Source organism: Pelophylax lessonae (assembly GCF_965119305.1).
Source record: "Pelophylax lessonae genome assembly, chromosome: 6".
In the NCBI taxonomy this organism is placed as follows: Eukaryota; Metazoa; Chordata; class Amphibia; order Anura; family Ranidae; genus Pelophylax; species Pelophylax lessonae.
In genome coordinates this window covers 255,881,206-255,905,750 of record NC_138773.1, presented here as the reverse complement: position 1 = coordinate 255,905,750, position 24,545 = coordinate 255,881,206, and the positions used below count along the sequence as shown (strand labels likewise).

At 48.0% G+C, this 24,545-nt stretch overlaps 1 protein-coding gene across 1 annotated transcript in view; it reads left to right on the top strand.

The window, feature by feature from the left end:
• The window catches only part of TTC21B (tetratricopeptide repeat domain 21B), a 146,495-nt gene that overhangs the window by 76,762 nt on the left and 45,188 nt on the right, over positions 1-24,545 (top strand). The window contains exons 16-22 of the mRNA XM_082260063.1: positions 1,807-1,879; positions 2,036-2,146; positions 2,231-2,369; positions 2,498-2,604; positions 8,194-8,382; positions 10,077-10,187; positions 12,935-13,016. Coding sequence (XP_082116189.1) covers positions 1,807-1,879; positions 2,036-2,146; positions 2,231-2,369; positions 2,498-2,604; positions 8,194-8,382; positions 10,077-10,187; positions 12,935-13,016 — 812 coding nt within the window. The remainder of the gene's footprint in view (positions 1-1,806; positions 1,880-2,035; positions 2,147-2,230; positions 2,370-2,497; positions 2,605-8,193; positions 8,383-10,076; positions 10,188-12,934; positions 13,017-24,545) is intronic.

The window sequence follows — 24,545 nt, the reverse complement described above, 5'->3', positions numbered from 1 at the left end:
CAGGACACTGAGTTTCCCAGTGAAAGTCTGTGCAGGAGGGGGTGTTAAAGGACAAGTCTGATCATTGGAGGAGAACATGTTGAGTTCCCAGCACAGCTAGAGAACTGACCACAGTGTGTTTTCCTGCTTAGTGTGGTCAGTTTTAAATAGGAAAGCACAGGGACTTGCAAGAAAACCAGGGATTTCACACAAATGAAACAATACAGAGAGATCAGGATACTTTTTCATACAAGTACATGGTACAGCAAGCCTCAATCAGGAATATGAAATGTCACATTTACATATTCTTTAATAGGAATAATGCAGTATCTTCTTACTTTAAAGTAGTATTAATGAAATTCAACAGCATAAATACATTACATTGCATAATACCCTTGTAAGCAACATTGGGACCTTGTTACTGTATATTTTTCAAGTGAAGCATTTTCATTCATCATTCTGTATTGCATACATTTCCAGAGCGATGTTCTACTTTTATTAGCACCATTAAAGAGGGAATTTTGTCCAGAACTTTAAATTGCTTGTCGGGGTAGAATAAAAAAAAAAAAATATATATATATATATATATATATATATATAATCTTTGCAATACTTTTGCAACCTTTACAATGTTTTATTGCTTTAAAAAGGCTTCAAGTACAGAAAAACCCCTGTTGATCTGCCCAAAACATCAATGTGCTTCTAACTTCCTATTTGGGCTGATAACACAGTGCCTCTGCTGCACTGGAGTCCCTGGCAACATTTTCAGCCCTACTTGCTAATCTACAGAATTTCACTTACAACTTGCCTAAACTCCTGCTTGAGTTATGTGGAGACTTATTAGGTTGTGAAATCTAACCCTCTTTAAAGTGATTGTAGTCTCGTTCTTTCTTTCTTTTTTTTCTTTTTTTAAATACAGTTGGTTTAGCACAGAGCAGCCTGGATCCTCCTCTTCTGGGGTCCCTCTTTGGTTCTCCTGGCTCCTCCCTCCTTTTGGGTGCCCCCACAGCAAGCAGCTTGCTATGGGGGCACCTGGAGTCACAGCTCCCTGTTTGTATTCATGACCCAGCCCGGCCCCCTCTCTTTCCTGATTGGGAGAATGATTTTGATTGACAGCAGTGGGAGCCAATCACACCACGCTGCTGTCTCAGCCAATGAGAAGGGGAGTCCTACGCAGCTTAGATACTCATGCAACATCGCTGGATAAAGATGGGCTTAGGTATGAATTAGAGAGAGGTGTGGGGGGGGGGGCTGCATACAGAAGGTTTTTTTATCTTAATGCAAAGAATGCATTACTACAAAAAAAAAACTTCTGCCTTTACAATTGCTTTAACATACATGCCTGCATGATCAGTACACAGGTTCACTATAAAGTGACCACATGGGCTGTCTGTTGGCATTAAATCATTTGCATAATTGTAACAAGCAGTAGATGAGTTTTAAAACAAGCCCTCACTGGCCTCTGTAACTGCAGGCACTGTGGAGCAATTTATTCTCAGAGTTCCCAGCAGAAGCGCTGAAGTCCTCCCTGTCATTCTGTCAGGCAGCTTAGTTTACCATACACTCCCCTCCCTAGTGATCTTGATATTTGTTCATGTTGCAGATTATCAGATTGGAATGCTGTTATGTCACTACCTTGAGGGGGGAAGATCGGTTGCCGAGAGAACAATTTGGACAACGTCCTAGCTTTTGCTGTAGAGTTTGAGGATAAATTGTTTCACAGCGCCTGTAGCTACAGAGGTCAATGAAGGTTTACTAACTGATGGAATTATTGGAGAAAAAAAGGTTACATTTATGTAAAATGTTTTATGTGCATCTGTTTTTCAGGGATCTGGTTGAGAAGGTTCCAAGTTCTCAAACATATCTCCTTCTTGGTGATGCCTATATGAATATTCAAGAGGTGAGGTTACCAGCCTTCTTTGTTCTGAGGTCTACCCCACTTCCAGTGCTTAATATTTGAAGATAATACAGGCAAATGTTAAACAGTTATAGATAGGCACATTTTGGTAGAAATGTATGTCATCATCTAAAGTACATATTTTTTATTTTAATAAAGCCAGAGAAAGCCATAGATGTTTATGAGCAAGCTTTGAAGAAGAACCCCAAAGATGGAACACTTGCCAGTAAAATCGGTAAAGCTCTGATCAAAACACACAACTATGCCAAGGTACTTGCCATGCTTTTTTCTGATCTACATTATTTTCATGTACTTAATCATACATCATTGCCAATGTGTTGTTGTCTTCAACAGGCTATTAGTTACTATGAAACCGCTTTGAAAACCGGTCAGCAGAATTTTCTCCGCTATGACTTGGCCGAACTCCTATTAAAGCTGAAGCATTATGAGAAGGCAGAGAAAGTTCTACAACAAGCACTGGATCATGAGACTGGTATGACTGAGCCACCTATTTACCTGATAGCAATTACAAATAAAATGTCTAGCATATTCTACAGAATTAATTCTTTGCAGCATTAATTTTATTATAATTTGATTTTATTTTGTTTTTTGCTTTTTAAGTTAATGAACTATCTCCTCTTATGGATGACAGCCGTTACCATGTTCTGCTTGCAAAAATTTACAGCAAGATGGAGAAGACAGAAGATGCCATTGTTTCCTTACAGAGAGTAAGTTTATCTATATATTTATTTTTATTGTTTTGTTCACTATCCAAAAAAATGTATATTTGACCTCTTAAAGTTGAAAACCAGGCAGATATAAAAAGACATGCATTCATGTGGCTCTGTATTTATGGATACATCAATACGTTTATTTTATATTTTTATACGGGTAGTGTAAGTACCTCAATTTGGCCTAGTACCAGCCTCTTGCAGTCCCCTGTAGAGCAGAGCACAGACTAGGAGAGAGAGAAGCAGCACAAAAAGCCAGTCATTTGTGCTGAAGCACTCCTGTGCTATCTATGAACAGCTGATAAGGGGAGAGCAGAGTGACAGAGAGACAAGTTCATCAGTGTACTGCTTCTCATTTACCTGTCAAGTCATAGGCTAAGGAGAGACAGGAGCTTTAAGTGCAACACTTAGGCCTCATGCACACAGGGCTTCAGAAAAAACGAGCTGCAGAGCCACTTCTAACGCCAGGAAAAAGCAGCTGTAAAAACGTGCTTTCAGTAGCTTTTTCCATTGGCGTTATTGCACGTTTGGCCACGTCGCTTTTAGCAGCATTTTCTCTGCCTCCATTCAAAATCAATGGTTCACTATGGGAGCCTATTGATTTGAACAGAAGGCGCATCGCAAGTCGGATCAGGATGATCCGACTTGCGGTGCGACTTGCGTTGTGAGAATCTTGAGGGGGAACTTCATGCCAAAATGGGAAAAAAAACGGTGTGGGGGTCCCCCCCAGGTTCCAAACCAGGCCCTTCGGGTCTGGTATGGATTTTGAGGGTAGTCCCACGCCGAAAAAACGGCTTGGGCCCCCCCCAAATCCATACCAGACCCTTATCCGAGAATGCAGCCCGGCATGCCAGGAAAGGGGAGGGGACGAGCGAGCGGCCCCACCCCCCCTGGACCATACCAGGCCACATGCCCTCAACATGGGGGCTGTGGGTGCTTTGGGGCAGGGGGGGCTCTGCACCAAACCCCCCCACCGCAAAGCACCTTGCCCCCATGTTAAGGACAAGGGCCTCTTCCCGACAACCCTGTCCGGTGGCTGTGGGGGTCTGCGGGCAGGGGGCTTATCGGAATCTGGAAGCCCCCTTTAACAAGGGGCCCCCCCAGATCCCAAACCCCCTCCCTATGTGAATGTGTATGGGGTACATTGTACCCCTACCCATTCACCCCATAAAAGGCAGTGTATGTAAGTAATGACAGGAAACATTTTGAAAAGTTTAGTAAAAATCTTCATCCGGTCTTCTCCGCTCTGGTCTTCTCCTCTCCGCTCTTCTGGGCTTCTTTCCTCCGCTCTTCTGCTCTTTTGCCCTCTGGTCTTCTTCCTCCGCTCTTTTTCTTCTAAAAAATGCAAAAAATCAGCGCTAAATTCTAAATGAGGGGGACCACTCTTTCTAACTATTAGTGTCTAATCCTCAATGGTCTTAAAAACTGTAAGTCACAATGATCAGATAATGAATAAATAAATTAGTATAATATTGGATGATAAACGAAGAATGTGAAAGTAATGAAAATAACAAGTGATAATAAAAACCAATATTCTCAAATGGTCATCCAATAGTGAAATAATGAGCAGAATCCTAATTTGAGTGCTCCTATATAATCAAGGTGACTTTGTGGTGAAAAACAAATAACTTAATAATAGTGAATCGTTTCTACTCATACAAGTGATGAATCACAATAAACAATATATAAATGTGCAAATAACAGCATAAGGTGATCTAAATAATGTAAACAATTATAGGGTGTCACAAAACGGACTCCAAAAGTGCGACAGTGCCAAAATCATGAAAGGTCCACAAATAGCTCTTAAACTAATATCAGTCCAATACAGTGATTAAAGTGCAAGGTGCCACAAAATGTAGTGATATCTTGCAGTGCAATCTGCAGGTGAAGTTAAACACAACAAAGTGAGTGTGTCCCGGTGAGCTCGCAATCCAACACTGAGTGCAATGGCCGCTCACCTCCACAACACTCAAAGAGAGCGTTAGGTATAATTATCCAAAGCTCCTCTCAGTCTTCCGGCATATGCTTAATATCCTCCAGCTATTTCGGGTTAAGTGGTATGGAATCGGTCCATGCAAATATCTCTTAATCCCTGTGTCTAGTGTGGTCTGAGGTCGAAAAAATCCCACGCTGTACCGATGCTGGCCGTGTGCTAAGTATGGAGACTGAGAAGCTGCTCAACCTTTTGAAACCAGCTCTAAAGTAGCTGCTATTGATGTGAACGGAAGGCGCATCGCAAGTCGGATCAGGATGACTTGCGATCTTTTTCTTCTTCTTCCTCCTGTCGTCTTCTTCCTCCAGTCCTCCTCCGACGCTGTCTCCGGTGATTATGCCGATCTCCGCTCTATGCAGCTTATTATATATCCATTAGGGGCGTGGCCTCCCGGTGACACCTTCAGGAGACCCCGCCCCCTTATATCACAGGTGACATCCTCTGTGACATAAGGGGGTGGGGTCTCTTGATGGCGTCACCAGGAAACCACGCCCCTAATGGCTATATAATAAGCTGCATAGACCGGAGAACGGCATAATCACCGAAGACAGCGTCGGAGGAGGACCGGAGGAAGAAGACGACCAGAGGAAGAAGAAGAAAAAGAGAGGAGGAAGAAGAGCAGAGGGCAAAAGAGCAGAATAGCAGAGGGGAGAAGCCCAGAAGAGCGGAGAGAAGACCAGAGCGGAGAAGACCGGATGAAGATTTTTAATAAACTTTTCAAAACGTCTCCTGTCATTATTTACATACACTGCTTTTTATGATGTAAATGGGTAGGGGTACAATGTACCCCATACTCATTCACATAGGGAGGGGGTTCGGGATCTGTGGGACACCCTTGTTAAAGGGGGCTTCCAGATTACTATAAGCCCCCTGCCCGCAGACCCCCACAACCACCGGCCAGGGTTGTCGGGAAGAGGCCCTTGTCCTCATCAACATGGGGGCAAGGTGCTTTGGGATGGGGGGTGCAGAGCCCCCCTGCCTCAAAGCACCCACACCCCCCATGTTGAGGGCGTGTGGCCTGGTATGGTCCAGGAGGGGTGGGGCCGCTCGTGCGTCCCCTCCCCTTTCCTGGCATGTCTGGCTGCATGCTCGGTTAAGGGTCTGGTATGGATTTTGGGGGCGACCCCACGCCGTTTTTCCAGTGTGGGACTACCCTCAAAATCCAAACCAGACCCGAAGGGCCTGGTTTGGAACCTGGGGGGGGCCCCCATGCCGTTTTTTTCCCATTTTTGCGTGGAGTTCCCCCTCAAGATTCTCAAAACGCAAGTCCCACCTCAAGTCGGATCATCCTGATCCGACTTGCGATGATGCGCCTTCCATTCAAACCAATAGGCTCCTATAGGGAACCATTGATTTTGAATGAAAAAAAAAAAAGTATAACGTGGCTTAACGCACGTTAAGCAGCGTTATGCAACCTTTAGCAGCGTCAAGACGTTTTTACAGCTTGACGCTGCAGCTCCAGAACGCACTGGTCCTGGGTTTTTTTTGCAGCTCAAAAACGCCTATGCCACTTGGAGCTCCTAAAAGCTCTATGTGTGCATGAGGCCATAGAATAACATGGATGGGCGTTCTGCAGCTGCAAAAAAATAAAGTCTGACTCTGCTAACAGCAGCTGCAAAAACGTCCTGTGTGCATGGGGCCTTAAAGGTTAGGTTCACCTAAATAAATAAATGCACATCTTTTTGCAGGTAAAAAAATTAGCATTTATAATTTTTTTTACTTGGAGCCTGTAAATCATTGCACCTGCAATCAGCAGATCACGACTAAATGCAGGATGAATGCCGTGGCTGGGCAAACATTAGGGAGGACAGGTAGAAATGGAGAGGTTGCTGCAGCTGCTGGATCATGTTACAAGGTTTACCCTAAACACGGGTGGAACATGTCACATGTGCCGAAAGGTGAACTTATTATTTAACTTTGGTATTTTGTGCTGCCAGACGGGGCTGTGCTATGCAGCAGAGCTGTTTACATTTCTGGACCAAAATTTATTTAGAGCCGCAGATCTTTAACATTTACTGGAAACCTGGAATTATTTGAAAACCTAATTGTAAAGTATGGGAATCTGCCAAACATGTATTCAATATTAAGGGTTTCACTCAATAAATCCCTGTCTAGGCCAAACACCTGCTCCTGGAAATCCTCAAACTTTAGGCCTTTGGAAAATGGAAGGGTGCTGGAACTCTTCTTAAACATAAACAATTTCTTCCAATATTTACAGCCACGCCATGCTCTACACTTCTAGCTGGGTACTACTAACCTGAAGTCATGACATCAAAGATTCCTTCTTCCTTTGCTTCCATGGTCCAGTTCTGATGCTTATGTACCTATTGTAAGTGCTTTTGGCTATGGACATGGGTCAGCATGGGCACAATGACCTGTTTGCAGCTATGCAGCCCCATGCACAACAAACTGTGATGCACTGTGTGTTCTGACACCTTTCTATCCAAGCCAGCATTAACTTTTTTATTAACTTGACCTACAGTAGTTGTTCTATTTTATTGGACAACATGGGCCAACCTTCGCTTCCCACATGCATCATTGATCCTTGGCTGCTCATAACCCTGTCGCAGGTTTGCCAGTTTTTCTCCCTTCGACCACTTTTGGTAGGTCTTGGTCATTGCAGACAGGGAATATCCCCCAAGAGTTTTAAAGTTACCCTGATCCAACCATCTAGCCATTGCAGTTTGCCCTTATCAGTCATTCAAATCCTTACGCTTGCCCATTTTTTCAGCTTTCAAAACATCAACTTCAGGGACAACTCACTACCTAATATATCCCACTGACTTTTAGGTGCCACTGTAACAAGATAATCAATGTTTTTCACTTTGAATATGAAACCATTGCAGCGATCAAAATAAATAAAACCTAGTTTAAAAGTCCAATTTGAGTCCAAAATTATACATTGAATGCATGAAAAAGTGTCCCAGTGTGAAGAACAAAAAATATTGTCACTCGTGAACGATGTCCTCCACCGTATATATAAAGTGCACACTCACCAGAGCTAGTTGCTGTCCAAATTTAAAAGACCGCAATAGCGCATGTAGCTTCTGGTGTCTGGGTCCTTATCGGTCCTGAAGAGCGAAATTAGCCAATGCAGAGAGTCTCCTCGTGTGGAACCGTAGCCTCAATTAAGCTCATATGGAAATCCAAACAAAGAATATAGAGATACTCCTAGTGTAGCAATCAATACAAAAAATTGCAAAATCGCAAAAATGGTTAAAATGACACTGACAAATCGCAGTATAAAAACAATGGAAAGAGATCCAACCAAATGGAAAAGGTAAAGATGTAACTAGTCACTTACATCAGGAGCCACCACCTCAAATATTAAAGTGGTGGCTGGACCTCAGGCATGTCTCAATAGCTCAGTTTTTTGCTTTACCTGCCAGTGTTCATAATGTTATGACTGATCGATGTATATCCCAGCAGTATCACTTTTTACAGGCCACGTGTGACTCCAGGCTGTGCTACATAATATGGCTGTGCTGGAACACTGAAGTGACACATACATTGAGACTTTTAAACTAAGGATCTTGTTAAATAATGAAACTTGGTGAAATAAACTGATTTTCTGTCTCTGTCTATGTTGTCAGGCCCGAGAACTGCAGGCCAGGGTACTGAAGAGAGCACAGCTAGAGCAACCAGATGCAGTCCCAGCCCAGAAAGTGCTAGCAGCAGAAATCTGTGCTGAAATTGCCAGACATGCTGCAGCCCAGCGTGACTATGAGAAGGCAATCAAGTTTTATAAGGAAGCTCTTGTGTACTGTGAAACTGACAATAAGGTGAGAAGTACTGAACTGTTATCTTTGCTCACGGATGGCTGACTGGCTTTTGTTTAGTATAGAGGTGCACGGTCTGTGGATTGGTAACCTTATAGTTATGTACAGTGTTAAATAGGATGCTTGTAGAATTAGTATGCACTTTGTCATCAGAAATATTCATCATTGTATGCTTTATATCCCACATAGCTAGTCCAAGGCCCCTTTCACATAGGCATTCTGATCAGGTCAGTTTTTCAGGTCAACCAGATCAGAAAGCCCATGTAGCCCTATAGACCGGTGGATGTAAACGGACTTCTGTCTGTATAAACCTGCCTACCTCTGGGTCCCTCCAGGTCCGTCAAAAAAAAAAAAAAATGCATCCTGTTTTTGTGCACCAGGCCAGAAGTAGGCTGATGTAAACAGACAACTGAGTCTGATTACACCCGGCCACCTGTAGAGCTGACAGGGGTCCGCCAATGTCATTTGGGCAGAAACTGAACAGACACAGATGTGACATCCGTCCCATTCGGCTCCAATAAGCAGGGGATCTACTTAGACATCCCCTGCTGATCATAACAGACTCCGCTCTGTATGAAAAGGGCTCAAGGGAACAGAAATTTCCTGTTTACCTGTTTAGGTCAATATATCCCGTATTGGTTCAAACTAGTCCATTGAGCAGCTTGCTGGCAGGGGATAGCTACCCCTTTACACATCAGACCCTGGCATGGGTCGCCCTTGTCAATTGGATGAGCAAAACACATGATTAGGATGTAATACACAATAATATGTCTTTTATCTTAAATATTAACCTTAGGCAGGCCATAGATTATGCAATTTTCTTTCCTGAAATCATGGGTTACAGGAAGGGAAATCGATCGATTCTCACAGTCAGTATTGATGGGGGAATCCCTCCCACAAAGCTATTGTGTTCTCCCGGCAGATGGCGCGGGGGCCCATCCCTGCCTGGTGAACACAGTGACTATTACTGGTGGCTATAGCCTCTGGCAATAATCACATGACAAAAATTCAACAAGCTGGTTGTATATCGATTGACTTGGGTTCAATCCGCCTGCCCATAGATGGGTCAAATATCAGCCAGTCCCTGCTGAACCAGCTGAGGTTCTAACCATCTGTGGCCAGCTTAATTAGTCTGTCCTGATGAATGGGACAATACTCCTTCAAATACATTAATACTGAAAGGAGTGGTGTGGTGAGTCCTGCGCTGTCTAGGGGAAACTAATCAAAAAAGGGTTGGTATAGATCCCAGATGCTGCTAGTACCAGAACTGGTAACCATACAGTGCCAAAATCATATAAGGGATGTATATAGTACCATATTTATGTAAACCACCTACACACGGTGTAGTTCCCCCCATTTTTTGTGACAGGCATTAATACTGAGCACAGTTCACGCACAATCAACCCAGAAGCGCAGTACCCCCCACCCTTATATACATTAATACTGACCCTTACAGCACCAGTGGCACAACAGTGAAAGTCAATTGTACGTCCGTGTGATTGCATGATGTATAATATTAGAAAGAGAAGAGGTTGAGATAAACTAAAGGTGTGGATTTCTTTCAGAATTATTTGTAAAAAAGAAAGTGTCAGTTACAATGTTTGAATTAAAGCTAAATTTCATGGTATACAAAAAGTCCCTGTTTTATTTGCATGTATAGTTTTGTTTTGATGCCTTTTTGTGCTTTCCCTGTTAAGGTAATAATGGAGCTTGCAAACCTGTATCTTGCTCAAGATGACATTGACTCATGCCAGCAGCAATGTGCCCTCTTATTGAAGAATGACCAGAACAATGAAGCTGCTGCAATGGTAAGTGCAAGCTACCTGATCAAGGATATATGGTAAACTAAAAGAGATGGGTATGTATGTTCTGTTCATCTTGATATGAAGTGTTAAGCCCCATACTCACGGGCCGAATATTGGCCGGTTCAACAGAAACCCGCGGACATTCGACCCGTGTGTATGGCAACCTGTCCGGCTTCGGTCCAAAGGACATAACCGAAAAATATCTGCTGATAGACATTTGATCAGCACTCTCAGCCAGTGACTAATTACTCTCAGCCAATGGCCAGACCCTGACAGGAACATCATCTGGCTATCTGAAACTAAAAGTCAGCAGCTACAAGTAGTGTAGATCGCTTCTCGGCCTTTTGGCTAAGATCAAGTGTAGTATCTGTTCTTATCAGTTGGTATGGACCCTGAGGGTTAGTATCGGCAGGGGCTGAAATGAACCGGGGCGCTCCAGACGTCACTGGGGGACCGGGAAGTAGGCACTGTCAGAGAAAGCCGGATGGGTCCGTTGCCTTCTGATTTGAATGGGTCCGCCCCTACCAGTTTGAAGGGAGCGAGAAAACTGGATTGGTTCCGTGGCCAGTTAGTACTGCTCCTGGATGTGATTGGTAAGGAACGGCGGTGGCGGTGGGGGAGCCTTTCCTCCTGGGTTGAATCTGGCCTTGCAAAAGGCTTGTCCCCAGTCGAAGGTAGGTTCTCCCTAAGCTGTCCAAAGTTCTGATGCCTCCTGGTAGGATAGGGCTACGCTTGGTCTGGCCTTTGGGCCGGGGTAGAAAAAGCCCGTAGTGTATGTGCCCCTGGGGTGGCAGCCCAGGGGTGCCTTAATTCTCACTGGTGAGGGGCAGCTCGCCTTGAGTTTTTCGGCACCATGGTCACTGCACCTACGCACACTTTTTTAAGCACCTGCCTCTTGGGCAAGGCCTTTTGGCTTCGACCAGAGGAATTTTTATTCCGGCCGGAAGGCCTGCCTTTGTATTTTCACAAGGGCACTAATTCACCTCTCCACTTCCCCTCCCCCACCTTTTTGTTTGTGTGTGCCTTTTCTTTGTGGTTTGTCACCTTTCTATCACCTTTTTTTCACTTTGCACGACTTGTAGGGTGTGGGTCCTCGGGCCCTACCTTGAGTCTTGGGAGGGGGTGGATATGGCCTTTTGGCTTGGTCCGCCCTCTCTCATGGGGTCTCCCTTCGGGGGAGCCCCACTTAGTACTCGGTGGGGGCTGTTTCGGCAGTCCCCCTGAAGAACGGGGTCAGTCTGGTTCCGGCCAGACAGACCATGAGTACCTCAAATCCCTGTCAGGAGTCTTGCGCCCCGGGGGATCGAGGTTCGGGTCCTACCTCTTCGGAGGGAAGACCACTTTGTTCGCACACCCTGTGCACTTTTTGTGTTCCTCACGTTTGTGTGTGTGCACTTTTTTATGCACCGGGTGAAGTCTTTTGAGTGTGTTTCACACGCTACGGAAAAAAAAAAAAAAAAAAAAAAAAAAAAAAAAAAAAGATGCTGAGTTTAAAAAAAAAAACAAATAATAACCAGCCCATGAAATTCAGTGCTGTCTTCCTTGCACCCCAAGTCCTCACTGCATTTCTTTACTTCTGTGCTAATGTTATGAATTTGGGGGCTGGCTATCACTTTGATCACTTAAAGCTACCCCCCTGCTGAAGCTCCGCTGCACATTTGGGAAATTGGGAGCATGTGGGGAAACTGTCCCGAAACCTTCTGCAAACAGAACTTCAAGTACTATATCTCTTTTTTCCTTTTGGTAACATTTAGCTTTAAAAAAAATAAAGAAAGAAATCTGTTACATAATTTGCGTGGCTTCATATTAACTGAACTCTTTTGTTAGTCCATTTAGCAAACAAACATGTTATACTTCTCTGCTCTGTGCCATTGTTTTGCTCCGATCCTCTTTCTTTTGAGTCCCTTGCCAACACTCCTGGCTCTTTCCCCTTAAGTAATGCCCCCAGAGAAAGCCACTTGCCCTGGGGACACCGCTGCATTCTCGCTCCCGAGTCCATAAGACACATAGAGCTGCGGCTGTCCAACCTCCACCCCGCCCCCCTTCTCAATGGCTCACTGGCTGTGATTGACAGCAGTGGGAGCCAATGGGCTCCTGCTGCTGTCTTGGCCAATGATGAGGGAGAGTCCCAGGACACCTGAGGGCATCGTAAACATTGGAGGGATGTTTGGGGGGGGGGGGGGGCGCTGCACACAGAAGGTAAAAAAAAACGTCAGCTTTTAGAACCAGTTTATATCTGTTCAAATAGTGTAAAAACATACTTGTTGATCCTGCCAGAAATAGTGTAAGCTGGTAGCTCTCAATGCTCTCAGTTAAGTTGCTGCCAGCTATTTTTGTTGACTACAAAACACCTCCATTCAGTGTTGTGAAGAAAAGAAAAGGGAAGATGTTTTGTAGCCCTGCTGCAAGGTGACAACACTGCTCCTCCAGTCATTCTGTATGGTGTGCATGGTCACCCAAGGACAGGGAGTGCGTTACTTGCAGGAACAGCAGGTGAGAATTAGTAAGAAATTAGTGAGAAAAGTCTGAAAAAGAAAACTAATACAGAAACAGCACCCAATGACTGGTAAGCTGCAAAATAATATGTTTGCTTTGGTGTTTAGATTCACTTTAAAGCTCAGGTAGTCACACATTGCTATCAAAACTGAACATTGCACATGGTTGCATGCAGCATACCAATGTGTGTGTCAGTGAAGGTACAATCATTTTTTTATTGTTATAAATATTTTCTCTCTGTTTACACCCTGCAGATGATGGCAGATCTTATGTCCAGGAAGCAAGACTATGAACAAGCCATGTTTCACTTTCAGCAGCTGCTGGAGCGTAAGCCAGGTGAGTGTCTACTCTGTTCAATTGTGTTGTCCTTTTCCTGTTAAAATGCCTTTGCAATGCTTCAGATGTAATGCGGTCCTAGAAGAGAAGATCTCTCACTGATTTAATAGGTTACAGCCAGTAATTCTTGACCATTTATGGCAATCCTTTTCTTACACCTAATACTTGCAGTGTGTCTCTGGGACTTTATGCCTATTCAGTCAAAAGAGCGGTCAGATACTGTTGAATGAGAAGACCTGGCTCACAATCAGTATTCCAGTTCATCCCAGATATTCATATTAGGGTTGAGGTCAGAGTTTTGTGCTTCTCCACACCAATCTCATCAAGCCATGTCTTTGTGGAGCTAGCTTTGAACACAGGGGCACAACCATGCTGGACAGATCAAATGGTTTCCACAAGGTTGGAAGTACAAAATTGTCTAAAATGTCTTCGTATGCTATATCAATAACTGCATCCTTCACTGGAAGCACCTGAAATCAATCATTGGAAGGGGTGTCCACATATTTTTGGCCTTATGTTGTATCAAGAAATCTGACCTCCCATTCCTAAAGGGGTTATTGTTTTTATGCTTTATTAAAGGGGCAATAATGAGTCCACAGTTTGAACATAACATTTGAAAACGGTAGGATCTGTGGTGTGGAATGGGATATTGCTTGCATTTGACGCCCTAAAAGTTTTTCTCTTTCGTTCAGTGACAGACACAGCTCCTAGTATTCATAACCATTTAGTTATACTGCCCCCTAGAGGAATAGGACACTAGGTAGAAAAATATTCTGGCTACATCCATAGGAAGTCCCAGGGGGTATACTCCCTCTCTCTGCTATAGCCACTCACACACAGTTTTTTTTCTGCCTAGTCAGGAGTAAGGACCTTGTTCCTTGCTAGGATCTTTGGTCCTGGCAACATTTTTTAGATAGAGAATTTTTTCCTCCTGGATTTTTCCTGTGAGATCTACACACAACTGCCGGACTGGATGACAGGCTGGATATCAAGTTCCAGTCTTTGCCCCAGTTTGTCCAGCGAGCGCGTGCAGACCTCAGCTCTGCGCTAGGTCGGCTGCAACATAACCCCACTGGATGGGGGCTGGCCTGAGTTAAACGCCTCTCGAGGTCGCATACGACTGGGTCTCGGCCCGAGTTGCAGCGTTCCTCCTGGCCAACAGCCCCCCATTTAGATGGAGAGTGGTTCTGTCTGGAGCGGTGCCTGCCTGGTTCCTAGTATGGGGAGTAGCTCTCCCCCTGGAGGGTTTTGGGGTGGACATGGGTCCCTCCTTGGGACGGTCGGACCCCCGCGTTCCCCCCCCCTTGCCGAGTCCCTCATACAGTCCCCCTGGTGCCTCATGGAGTCTGTGGAGCACATTTCCCCACCTGATCCTGTGGGGCCCTCCGGGTCCCAACCATCCATCCATGCACTGACGGCCATCCTGGAGTCCCTTGTGTCCCGGGTGGAGGTGGCTTGCGGGCGACAGGCTAGCAAAAAGTGCCCCCAGCCTTCCCTCGCCTCATCAGATTCTGAATCTGATTTGGCCGCCGCGGATGTGGGTCACCCGGCTGGGTCTGCAACCACGCACCTGGAATCCTCTGATAGTGAGGATGATTCCTCCACGTTTGCGACAGCGCACGAAAAGGCGCTGGTGGATGCACTGATTGTATCTGTGCATGAGACCCTGCAGATGGAGGATGCACCTGAAGCTATGACAGAGGCGCGGGTATCCTTTGGCACTCACAAGCCATCCAGAGTGGCAAAGGTGTTTCTCTTACGTCCTCCGACAGTCGCCGCCATCTTCATATTCGTCACAATGGGGTATTAGACTTTGCTCCGAAGGAGTAGCTAGGCAACAGAATATGTTAACATTAAAGCTTTTAACATATCCCACCCCCAGGGGGTGGTCCCCTCAGTCAATACCCTCCTACTTCCTGCATCCATATCTCAGTTTCAATGTCTAGCTTGTCAGGAGTAGCTGGATCTCTCTATGCTGGGGCATTTTGCCTCAGCCTTTATCTTCTTTTTTGATTTTTTGTTTGAGTATTTTCTCTCTCTTTACTTAGCTGTTCTTTATGTCAGCATTAGTTAGTTCTTCTGATGAAGAGGATTCGTGCGGGCTGGGTCTCGGGCTGATTCCCCTGGTCTCAGGTTGTGGGTCAGTGGCTTCCCAGCCTGCCATCGAGCGTTCAGCCAGGTAACGCTCCTGGCACAGTGAACGACCCATCCCTGTTCGGTGCAGGGATGCTTGGTGAGGTGGCTACCTCACTGGACGCTGTGCGGTTTCTTAACCCCGATTTTTCTGCGTCCTGAATGCGACTCTCCCTGCCACATGTGCAGTGGCTTGTTCGCCTGTGCGGGTTCCCCACGCCATTTAGGTAAGTGTATCTGTGTGGGGACCTGTCTGTTGGGGGGGGTGTCAGTCTGGGACTGTGTAACCTGCCTCTGTTCACACTGTTTGGCTCCCTATCGCTCTGGCTGCATGCTGTGGGCTGCAAGGGAGGGGCTGTGCTGCACTATCTGTGTCAGACTGTGGGATGTGTGACAGGCTGTGTGCTGTGGGGCATGTTTTGTCATGTTTGGGCACAATACAGCGATCGCTGCGGCGGTCCGCCATGTTTTTTACATGCTGTAGTGTTATACTGCGGTCCTCACAGTAGTGGGGGAGCGGCGGTTTCGGCGCCAAACAGCGCCATTTTGGCTGCGCTCGCCCCGGCCGCATGTTTGCACTGCGGGCGGCCATTTTCTTGTAGCCTTCCATAGGCTTTAATAGAGCGCCCTGATTCATCACTTCCTCTTTCCTGGGTGCACCGATCGAGGCGGCAGCAGCAGCAGTGGTCTCTTCAGGTTTAATCCTCTCTTCTTCCTATATCCATTGCCTGTATTCAGTTTTATCCCTGTGGTGGTCTGCTTGTGCTAGTGTGTGTGTGTGCGGTGGGCTGCGCTCGCCGCGCTTGTTAAAGGGGCAGTTAACCCTTTATTCTCCAGCATATTTTTTGGGGCAATGGATTCTCAGGAAGGCAAATTTCCTGCCACCTTGGTGGGTAGCCAGGGGACTGCTGTTTCCCCCCCAGGGGGGGATTTGGCTGAGGTGGTGGCTAACCTTGCTGCTCAGGTGCAGATGCTTGTGGCTGCTCAATCCACTAAAAGACCCAGAGTTTCAATGTCCTCTGATTCAGAGGGTGATGGTGATGGGGCTGCTATGGCTGGGATCTCCTTATCGGGGTCCCGTTCCTCCCTGGATCTCGTGGGGTCCGAGGTGGAGGCTGAGGTTGAAGGGATTGATAATTCTCCCCCTGGCTCGCCTGAAGAGCTTGCAATCATGGATGAATTGGTTGCTTCTATTAAACAAACGCTGCGTTTGCAGGATGAACCGTGTCCTCCTGCTGCCCTGGCGGCTTATGGGACTCAGAAAAGACGCAAGACATCGCAGGTCTTTCCCTGCACTGATGATTTTCAGCGTGCTGTTAAGGAACAATGGCGCAATTTACGCAAACCTTTTGCTGTGCCAAGTAGGTTCAGGCTGCGTTATCCTTTCACGCCTACCACTGATGAACGGTGGTGTGTGCCACCTCCGGTGGATCACGCGATAGCGGTTTTGAATAAATCCACTGCGATTCCTGCAGAAGATACTCCGGTGTTCCGAGATGCCACAGATAGGAGACTGGAGTCTCTTGCCCGTCATACTTATTCTGTTACGGGTTCGATGCTTAAAGCTCTGTTTGCCTCTCTTATGGCAGCCCAGGCTGTCGCGAGTTGGACGCAGGTGCTTAGGCGCGTCCTAGTGGCTGATTCGGCCTCACCGGCGACATTGGATATGGTGGATCAAATCCATCAAGGTGTCATGTATATGTGTGATGCGGACTTGGATCTAGTGCCGTTGGCTGCACGTGTACACAGCGTGGCGGTGTTGTCTCGCCGCCTGGTTTGGTTAAAGTGTTGGTCTGTGGACCAATCTTCGCGCAAGACCCTAGCCAATCTGCCTTATGATGGATCTCGCCTTTTTGGGGAATCCTTGGATACGTTGATAAAGGGGATCACGGGCGGTAAGAGCACGCTCTTGCCCCATTTCCCCAAGGCTAAGGGGGCTCCTGGTAAGAAGCATACTAATTTTCGGCCTTCTCAGGGGTCCTTTCGTGCCTTTCGGTCGCACTACAAGGGCAAACCGTTCAAGGGTCACGGCTCCCAAAAGAAGCCGTGGTCTGGTAAGCAGAAGTCTGGTCAGTCCGGACCCGCTGCCCATAACAATGCGGCCTGAAGGGACGCCCTCACCCAGTTCTGGGGTGGGGGGACGCTTGCTCGGTTTTCTTCAACCCTGGCTGGCCTGCGTTCGGGACCGGTGGGTTCAGGAGATCGTTCGATCTGGCTACAAGATCGGGTTTCTCTCTCGGCCGGAGAGCAGATTCTTTCCCTCAAATCTTCAACTGTCTCCAGAGCGTTTGCGGGATCTGCACCTAGCGGTGCGGGACCTGAGGGCTCAGGGAGTGGTGATTCCGGTGCCTCATCGGGACAGATTTCGGGGGTTTTATTCAAATCTGTTCACCGTGCCCAGGAAGGAGGGCAAGGTTCGTCCAATTCTGGACTTGAATGCTCTGAACCGCTTTGTGCGGGTTCGCAAGTTCCGCATGGAATCCCTGCAGTCGGTGGTGGCTGCCCTGGTTCCGGGGGAATTCATGGCCTCCATCGATTTGAAGGATGCGTACCTTCACATCCCGATTTTCGAGGGTCACCAGAGGTACCTGCGATTCGCCATTGCGGAGGATCATTACCAATTCGTGGCGTTACCTTTTGGTCTCGCCTCGGCTCCACGGGTTTTCACCAAGGTGCTTGCACCGGTTCTGGCTTTGTTGAGAGCCCAGGGCATCTCTGTCCTGGGGTATCTGGACGATATTCTGGTTCGGTCTGCGACCAGCCAGGGTCTGGAAAAGGACCTGTCCGTCACGATGCAAACTCTACAGGAGTTTGGTTGGACGATAAATTTTCCAAAATCGACGCTGGGTCCGTCGGTTCGTCTTCCCTACCTGGGAATGATCCTGGACTCGGTCCAGGCGAAGGTCTTCCTGCCGGACGACAAACTCAGGACTCTTCAGGAGGAAGTCAGGTCCCTCAGGGACGTTCCACACTCGTCACTGCGGACGTGCATGAGATGTCTGGGGTTGATGGTCTCGGCCTTCGAGGCGATCCCCTTTGCCCAGTTCCACACGCGGGGTCTCCAAGCGGAGATCCTGTCCAGGTGGGACGGGCGACCGCAATCTCTGGATCTTCAGATCTCGTTGAGCCATCGCACCAGAAGGGATCTTCTGTGGTGGCTCCAGTCCCCGATGGTGTCAGGGGGCAAGTCCTTTCGTCCTCTCTCGTGGACAGTGATCACCACGGATGCCAGCCTGTCGGGCTGGGGTGGTGTTCTGGGCGTTCTGTCCGCCCAGGGAACTTGGTCGGAGGGGGAGTCCTCCCTTCCGATCAACATTATGGAATTGCGTGCGATAAATCTCTGCCTTCGTCGTTGGCTGCAGGGCTGTCCGGTTCGGGTGCAGACGGACAATGCCACGGCGGTGGCCTACATCAACCACCAAGGGGGCACCAGGAGTGCCCGAGCGCCTCGGGAAGTAGCCGACATTCTATCTTGGGCCGAGACTCACGTCCCGGCGATAACGGCAGTTCACATTCCGGGGGTGGAGAACTGGCAGGCGGACTATCTGAGTCGCCAGACCCTGGATCAGGGGGAATGGTCTCTCCATCCGGCTGTCTTCCAGATGTTGTGCGCGAAGTGGGGTCTTCCAGATGTGGACCTGTTCGCATCTCGTCTGAACAACAAGGTGAAAAAGTTCGTGGCAAGGACACGCGACCCTCGGGCAGACGCGTCGGACGCGTTGGTGGCCCCGTGGCATCAGTACCGACTGATGTATGCGTTTCCACCGATTCAATTGCTGTCCAGGTTCCTTCGCAGGTTGCACTCGGAACGCAGCACGGTGATTCTTGTGGCACCAGACTGGCCTCGCCGGTCCTGGTACGCGGACCTCGTGAATCTGGCGGTCGACGCCCTGTGGCGTCTGCCTCTTTGAGACGATCTCCTGTCTCAAGGGCCGATATTCCATCCTGCTTTACAGTCGCTGGCTTTGACGGCCTGGCTGTTGAGACCGAGGTCCTGAAGGATAGGGGTCTCTCCCCTGAGGTCATTCACACTTTGATCAACGCGAGGAAGCCTTCCTCGGGGAAGGTCTATTACCGTACTTGGAAGGCCTATTTTGCCTGGTGTAAGTCCAGGGGGTTTTCACCTCGCACGTACTCGGTTTCTCGAGTGTTGTCCTTCCTTCAAACGGGTGTCGACCAGCGTTTGGCGCTGGCTACGGTCAAGGGTCAGGTGTCTGCGCTGGCCGTTCTTTTTCAACGTCCTGTGGCTTCTAACCCCTTGGTTGGCACTTTTGTTCAGGGGGTGCGACATCTGGTCCCTCCTAGGAGGGAACCTCTGCCTCCTTGGGATTTGAATCTCGTTCTCTCCGTGTTACAACGTGCTCCTTTTGAACAGATCAGGGAGATCTCGTTGTCTATGTTGTCCAAAAAGGTCGCCTTTTTGGTGGCAATCACTTCGGCTCGTAGAGTGTCGGAGCTGGCGGCTTTGTCCTGCAAGTCTCCGTATCTGGTTATTCACTTGGATAAGGTGGTCTTGCGACCTAACCCTTCTTTTCTTCCGAAGCGAGTTTCGGAATTTCATCTCAATGAGGATATTGTTTTGCCTTCGCTTTGCGCGAGGCCTAAGCATCCGAAGGAGGTGAGGTTGCACTCCTTGGATGTTGTTCGGGCGATAAGGGTTTACCTTAAATCGACTGAGTCTTTTCGCAAGACGGACTCTTTGTTTGTTCTTCCGGAAGGTCCTCGGAAGGGCATGGCGGCGTCGGCTTCTACCATCGCCAAATGGATCAGACAGACCATTGAACAGGCATATGCTTTGCAGGGAAAAGTTCCCCTTATGCCTGTGAAGGCGCACTCTACTAGATCTCTGAGTACGTCTTGGGCCTGTCGTCATGGGGCTTCTGTGGCCCAGGTGTGTAAGGCGGCGACCTGGTCGACCGTGCACACTTTCACAAAATTCTATAAAGTGGATGTTCAGGCATCGGTAGATGCTTCCTTTGGCCGCAAGGTTCTTAGTGCGGCAGTTCCTTAGGGTCCCTTGTTTTGGACCCCTGGCTGTTTTGGGATACGTGTTTTATCCCTGGGTTATTTGCTTTTCCTGGGTTGTTGCTCCTGTTGAGCAAGTTTTTTTCATGTTGCCCAGCTGGTTTCCTTCCTTTGGTAAGGTTCCTTTCTCTGATGTGGAGACTGCGTTGCCTTACGGCGCGGCTGCATTTCCCACCCCTCATGTTTGCACTGCTTTGGGACGTCCCCATTGTGACGAATATGAAGATGGCGGCGACTGTCGGAGGACGTAAGAGAAAACTGAATTTTTGTAAAATCTTACCTGTAAAATTCCTTTCTCTGAGTCCTCCGACAGTCGCCGCCCCCAGCCCTCTTTTGGGGTTTGGTTATATACTCTACTGCTATTCCACTGAAACTGAGATATGGATGCAGGAAGTAGGAGGGTATTGACTGAGGGGACCACCCCCTGGGGGTGGGATATGTTAAAAGCTTTAATGTTAACATATTCTGTTGCCTAGCTACTCCTTCGGAGCAAAGTCTAATACCCCATTGTGACGAATATGAAGATGGCGGCGACTGTCGAAGGACTCAGAGAAAGGAATTTTACAGGTAACATTTTACAAAAATTCAGTTTTTCTTTCCATGCCTATTTTGACAGAATTGTCGCTAAAGAGTGGGGACAACCAAAGCATCCCTGTGGGGTCCCTAAGCACTTTACTAGGCGTTACCCCTTTGAGGAGTCCCTTCTTAAGAAGTGGACTGTGTCACCGTTTGTGGACCCTCCAGTTTCCAGATTAAACAAGGCAACCATGATTCCGGTTGAAGAGTCCCCGGTCTTTAAGGAACCGGCTGACTGTAAGGCAGAGGCTATGGCTGGCCATATGTACACTTTGGCTGGTTCGGCAATGGGGCCGGTATTCACCTTTGCCCTAGTGTGGCAAACTCTGACCAAGTGGGCTAAGCTCTTACGCTGTGACATGGAGGGGGAACAGCCTTTGTCGAGCTGGCGGACCAGCTGGTCCAGGGGCTGCAGTTTATCTGTGATGCCTCTTGAAAAGGCCTTGACTGATCTTCCTTTCCAAGGAGATCGCCTGTTTGGCGCTACCCTGGATGACATCATTAAAGGTCTCACAGGGGGGAAGAGTACTTTTCTTCTGCAGGCTCTTAGGGCAAGGAACCTCGTCGTGGACATGGGCTTCCTTCTCAGCTCATAAGAAGTTTTTTCATCCCCCAGGGTCGACTGACAAAAGCTCGAAGCCTTTCAGGGCCTTTTCAGGAGAATCTAAACTAACCTAGTCTGGCAACCAAGATCGGGCTTCTCCAGACCCGTGGACAAGGCTCCTTCAGCATGAAGGTGCGCCTTCACCCATATCAGGGGTGGAGGGACGTCTTCGCTGGTTTCCGGACCCGTGGACTTCCCTAGTGCAAGAGAAGTGGGTCCACAAAGTCATTCGGTCCCGCTACAAGATCAAGTTTCACTCTTGTCCCCTGGCAAGGTTTTTTCCTTCCATTTTGCGACTGTCCCCAAACCGCTTACAGGGCCTGTTTTGGGCGGTACAAGACCTGTTCCTTGAAGGGGTGATTGTCCCGGTTCCGACTTCGGAAAGTTTTCAGGGTTTTTACTCAAACCTTTTCACAGTCCCCATAAAGGAAGGCAAAGTGCGTCTAATCCTGGACCTCAAGGCGCTAAACTGGTTTGTGCGGGTACAGAAGTACAGAATGAAGTTTATTCGAATGGTGGTGGCGGGATTTCCTTGCCTCTATCGATATCAAGGATGCCTACCTTCACATTCCAATATATGCCAGTCACCAGCATTTTCTCCTCTTTGCTGTGGGAGAGGAGCATTATCAGTTTTTTGGCGTTACCCTTTGGTCTCGCCTCTGCTCCTCGGGTCTTCACAAAATTGTTAGCCCGGTGCTAGCCTTGCTACGCCAACAGGGGATCGCGATACTGGGCTACTTAGACAGTCTCCTTCTGCGAGCGGAGTCTCCCTCTGATCTGGTGGACAACCTGGAGATCACAATATGAACTCTGCGGGAGTTCGGCTGGATTCTTCACTTTCAGAAGTTGCTTTGGTTCTGTCCACGAAGCTGGGCTATCTGGGCCTGACTCTGGACTCAACCTTAGTGTTCCTTCCTCTGAACAAACTCCAGAAATTGCAGGCTGCAATTCGCCTCTTGCTGTCCAACAGATGGTTGTCCCCTTGCATGAGGGTGCTCGGCCTGATGGTGTCTACCTTTTTAAAGTGGTTCCGTTAGCACAGTTTTATATGAAGTCCCTGCAAAAATAGATTCTGACCAAATGGGACAAGACTCCCCAGTCTCTGGAAAATCAGATCCGGCTGAGTCCGGGAACGAGGGAGTCCTTGGTATGGTGGCTTCGTTCTCCGGCGATTCGGCTGGGAAAATCCTTCCTGCCCTTGTATTGGACAGTGGTCACCATGGATGCCAGCCTGTCCGGCTAGGGAGGCGTCCTTGGCAAGCATTCTGCTCAAGGGATCTGAACGCTGGAAGAGTCCAGACTACTTATCAAGATCTTGGAACTCCGAGCGATCAGACTGTGTCTGTAACATTGGACAGATCGTCTTCAGGGCTATCAAGTGCACATTCAATCAGACAATGCCACGGCCGTGGCTTATGCCAATCATCAAGGGGGCACAAGAAGTGTCCTGGTGTCTCTGGAGGTAGTCAGCATTCTAAGACTGGCAGAACGTTTTATTCCAGCCCTCTCCGCTGTACACATTCCCGGGGTGGACAATTGACAGGCGGATTATCTCAGTTGGCAGGCTTTGGACCACAGGGAGTGTTTCATCAGCTGTGTGGTGGAGCACCCCAAGGTGGATCTGTTAGCGTCTTGGCTCAACCGAAAGGTGCAGAGGTTTCTGGCTCGGTGAAGGGATCCTCTGGCAGACGCAACATATGTGCTGGTGGCCCGTTAGTCATCTTAGTGGCGCAGGACTGGCCTTGCCGGGCTCGGTGTGCCCATTTGGTGTGGCTGGTCACCGACGTTCCTTGAAAGCTTCCTCTCAAGGAGGATCTTCTGTCCCAAGGACCGATCTTCCATCCTGCTTTACATCACTGGCTTTGATGGCTTGGCTGTTGAACGCCAGGTGCTGAAGAATAGGGGTTTATCTGGGTCGGTGATTCCTATACTGTTGAAAGCTAGGAAATCTACTTCTAGGAAGATCTACCATAATACGTGGAAGACGTACATTGCGTGGTGTGAATCTCTTTGGGGTTCCTCCTCGCTCCTTCTCGCTGGCTTAGATCTGTACCTTCCTTCAATGGGGGGTTGAACAGAAATTGGCCTGGAGTACCATCGAGGGCCAGGTGTCGGCTTTGGCGGTCTTCTTCCAATGACCTTTAACCAAACACTCCCTGGTGCGTACCTTTCTTCAGGGTGTCCGACATTTGGTTCCTCCAGTGCAGGTTCCGTTGTCGCCTTGAGATCCTAATTTGGTGCTTTCAGCTCTGCAGGTGCCTCCTTTTGAAAATATTCGGGAGATTTCCCTGCTTACGTTGTTCCAGAAAGTTGCCTTTTTAGTGGCTATTACTTCTGCTCACAGGGTGTCGAATCTGGCGGTGTTATCCTTTTAGTCACCTTAGCTGGTGATTAACAGGGATAAGGTGGTTCTTCGTCCCTGTCCGTCATTCCTTCCAAAGGTTGTCTCTGATTTTCATTTGAATGAAGACATTGTGTTGCCTTCCCTGTGTCCCAGGCCTAAACATGCAAAGGAAATTGCCTTGCATGCCTTGTGTGGTCCAGGCAATTAGGGTGTACCTGGCAGCTACGGAGTCTTTCAGGAAGTCAGACTCATTATTTGTGCTCATGGATGGACCTTGAAAAGGGTCGTCTGCTTCCTCTGGGACCATTTCCAGATAGATCAGACAGGCGGTGGTTCAGGCCTATTCCATCAGGGGTTAGGTTCCTCCTTTCCCTGTCAAGACGCACTCGACTAGGGCGCTTAGTGCCTCCTGGGTCTTCCATCCTAAGGCGTCAGTAACACAGGTTTTCAAGGTGGCCACCTGGTCGACGGTGCATACTTTTACAAAGTTTTATCAAGTGGATGTGTTGACATCTGCGGATGCTTCCTTTGGCCGCAAGGTTTGCAGGCTGCTGTTTTTAGAGGACCTGATGCTCTTTGAGGGTGTATTGTTTTTTTTCAGATGGGCTCCAGTTGTTTGGTTGAGCCCCTGTTCCCTGGTTGGCTAATGTTTAGCCTTGGGAATTTTTTTGGTTGTTCCCACCCCTCATGTTTAACACTGCTTCGGGACATCCCAATGGTTATGAATACCAGGAGCTGTGTCCGTCAATGAACAAATAAGAAAATTGAATTTTTGACTTACCGTAAAATCCATTTCTCTGATGTTCATTGACGGACACAGCACTCACCCCCTCTGTGCAGTTATTAT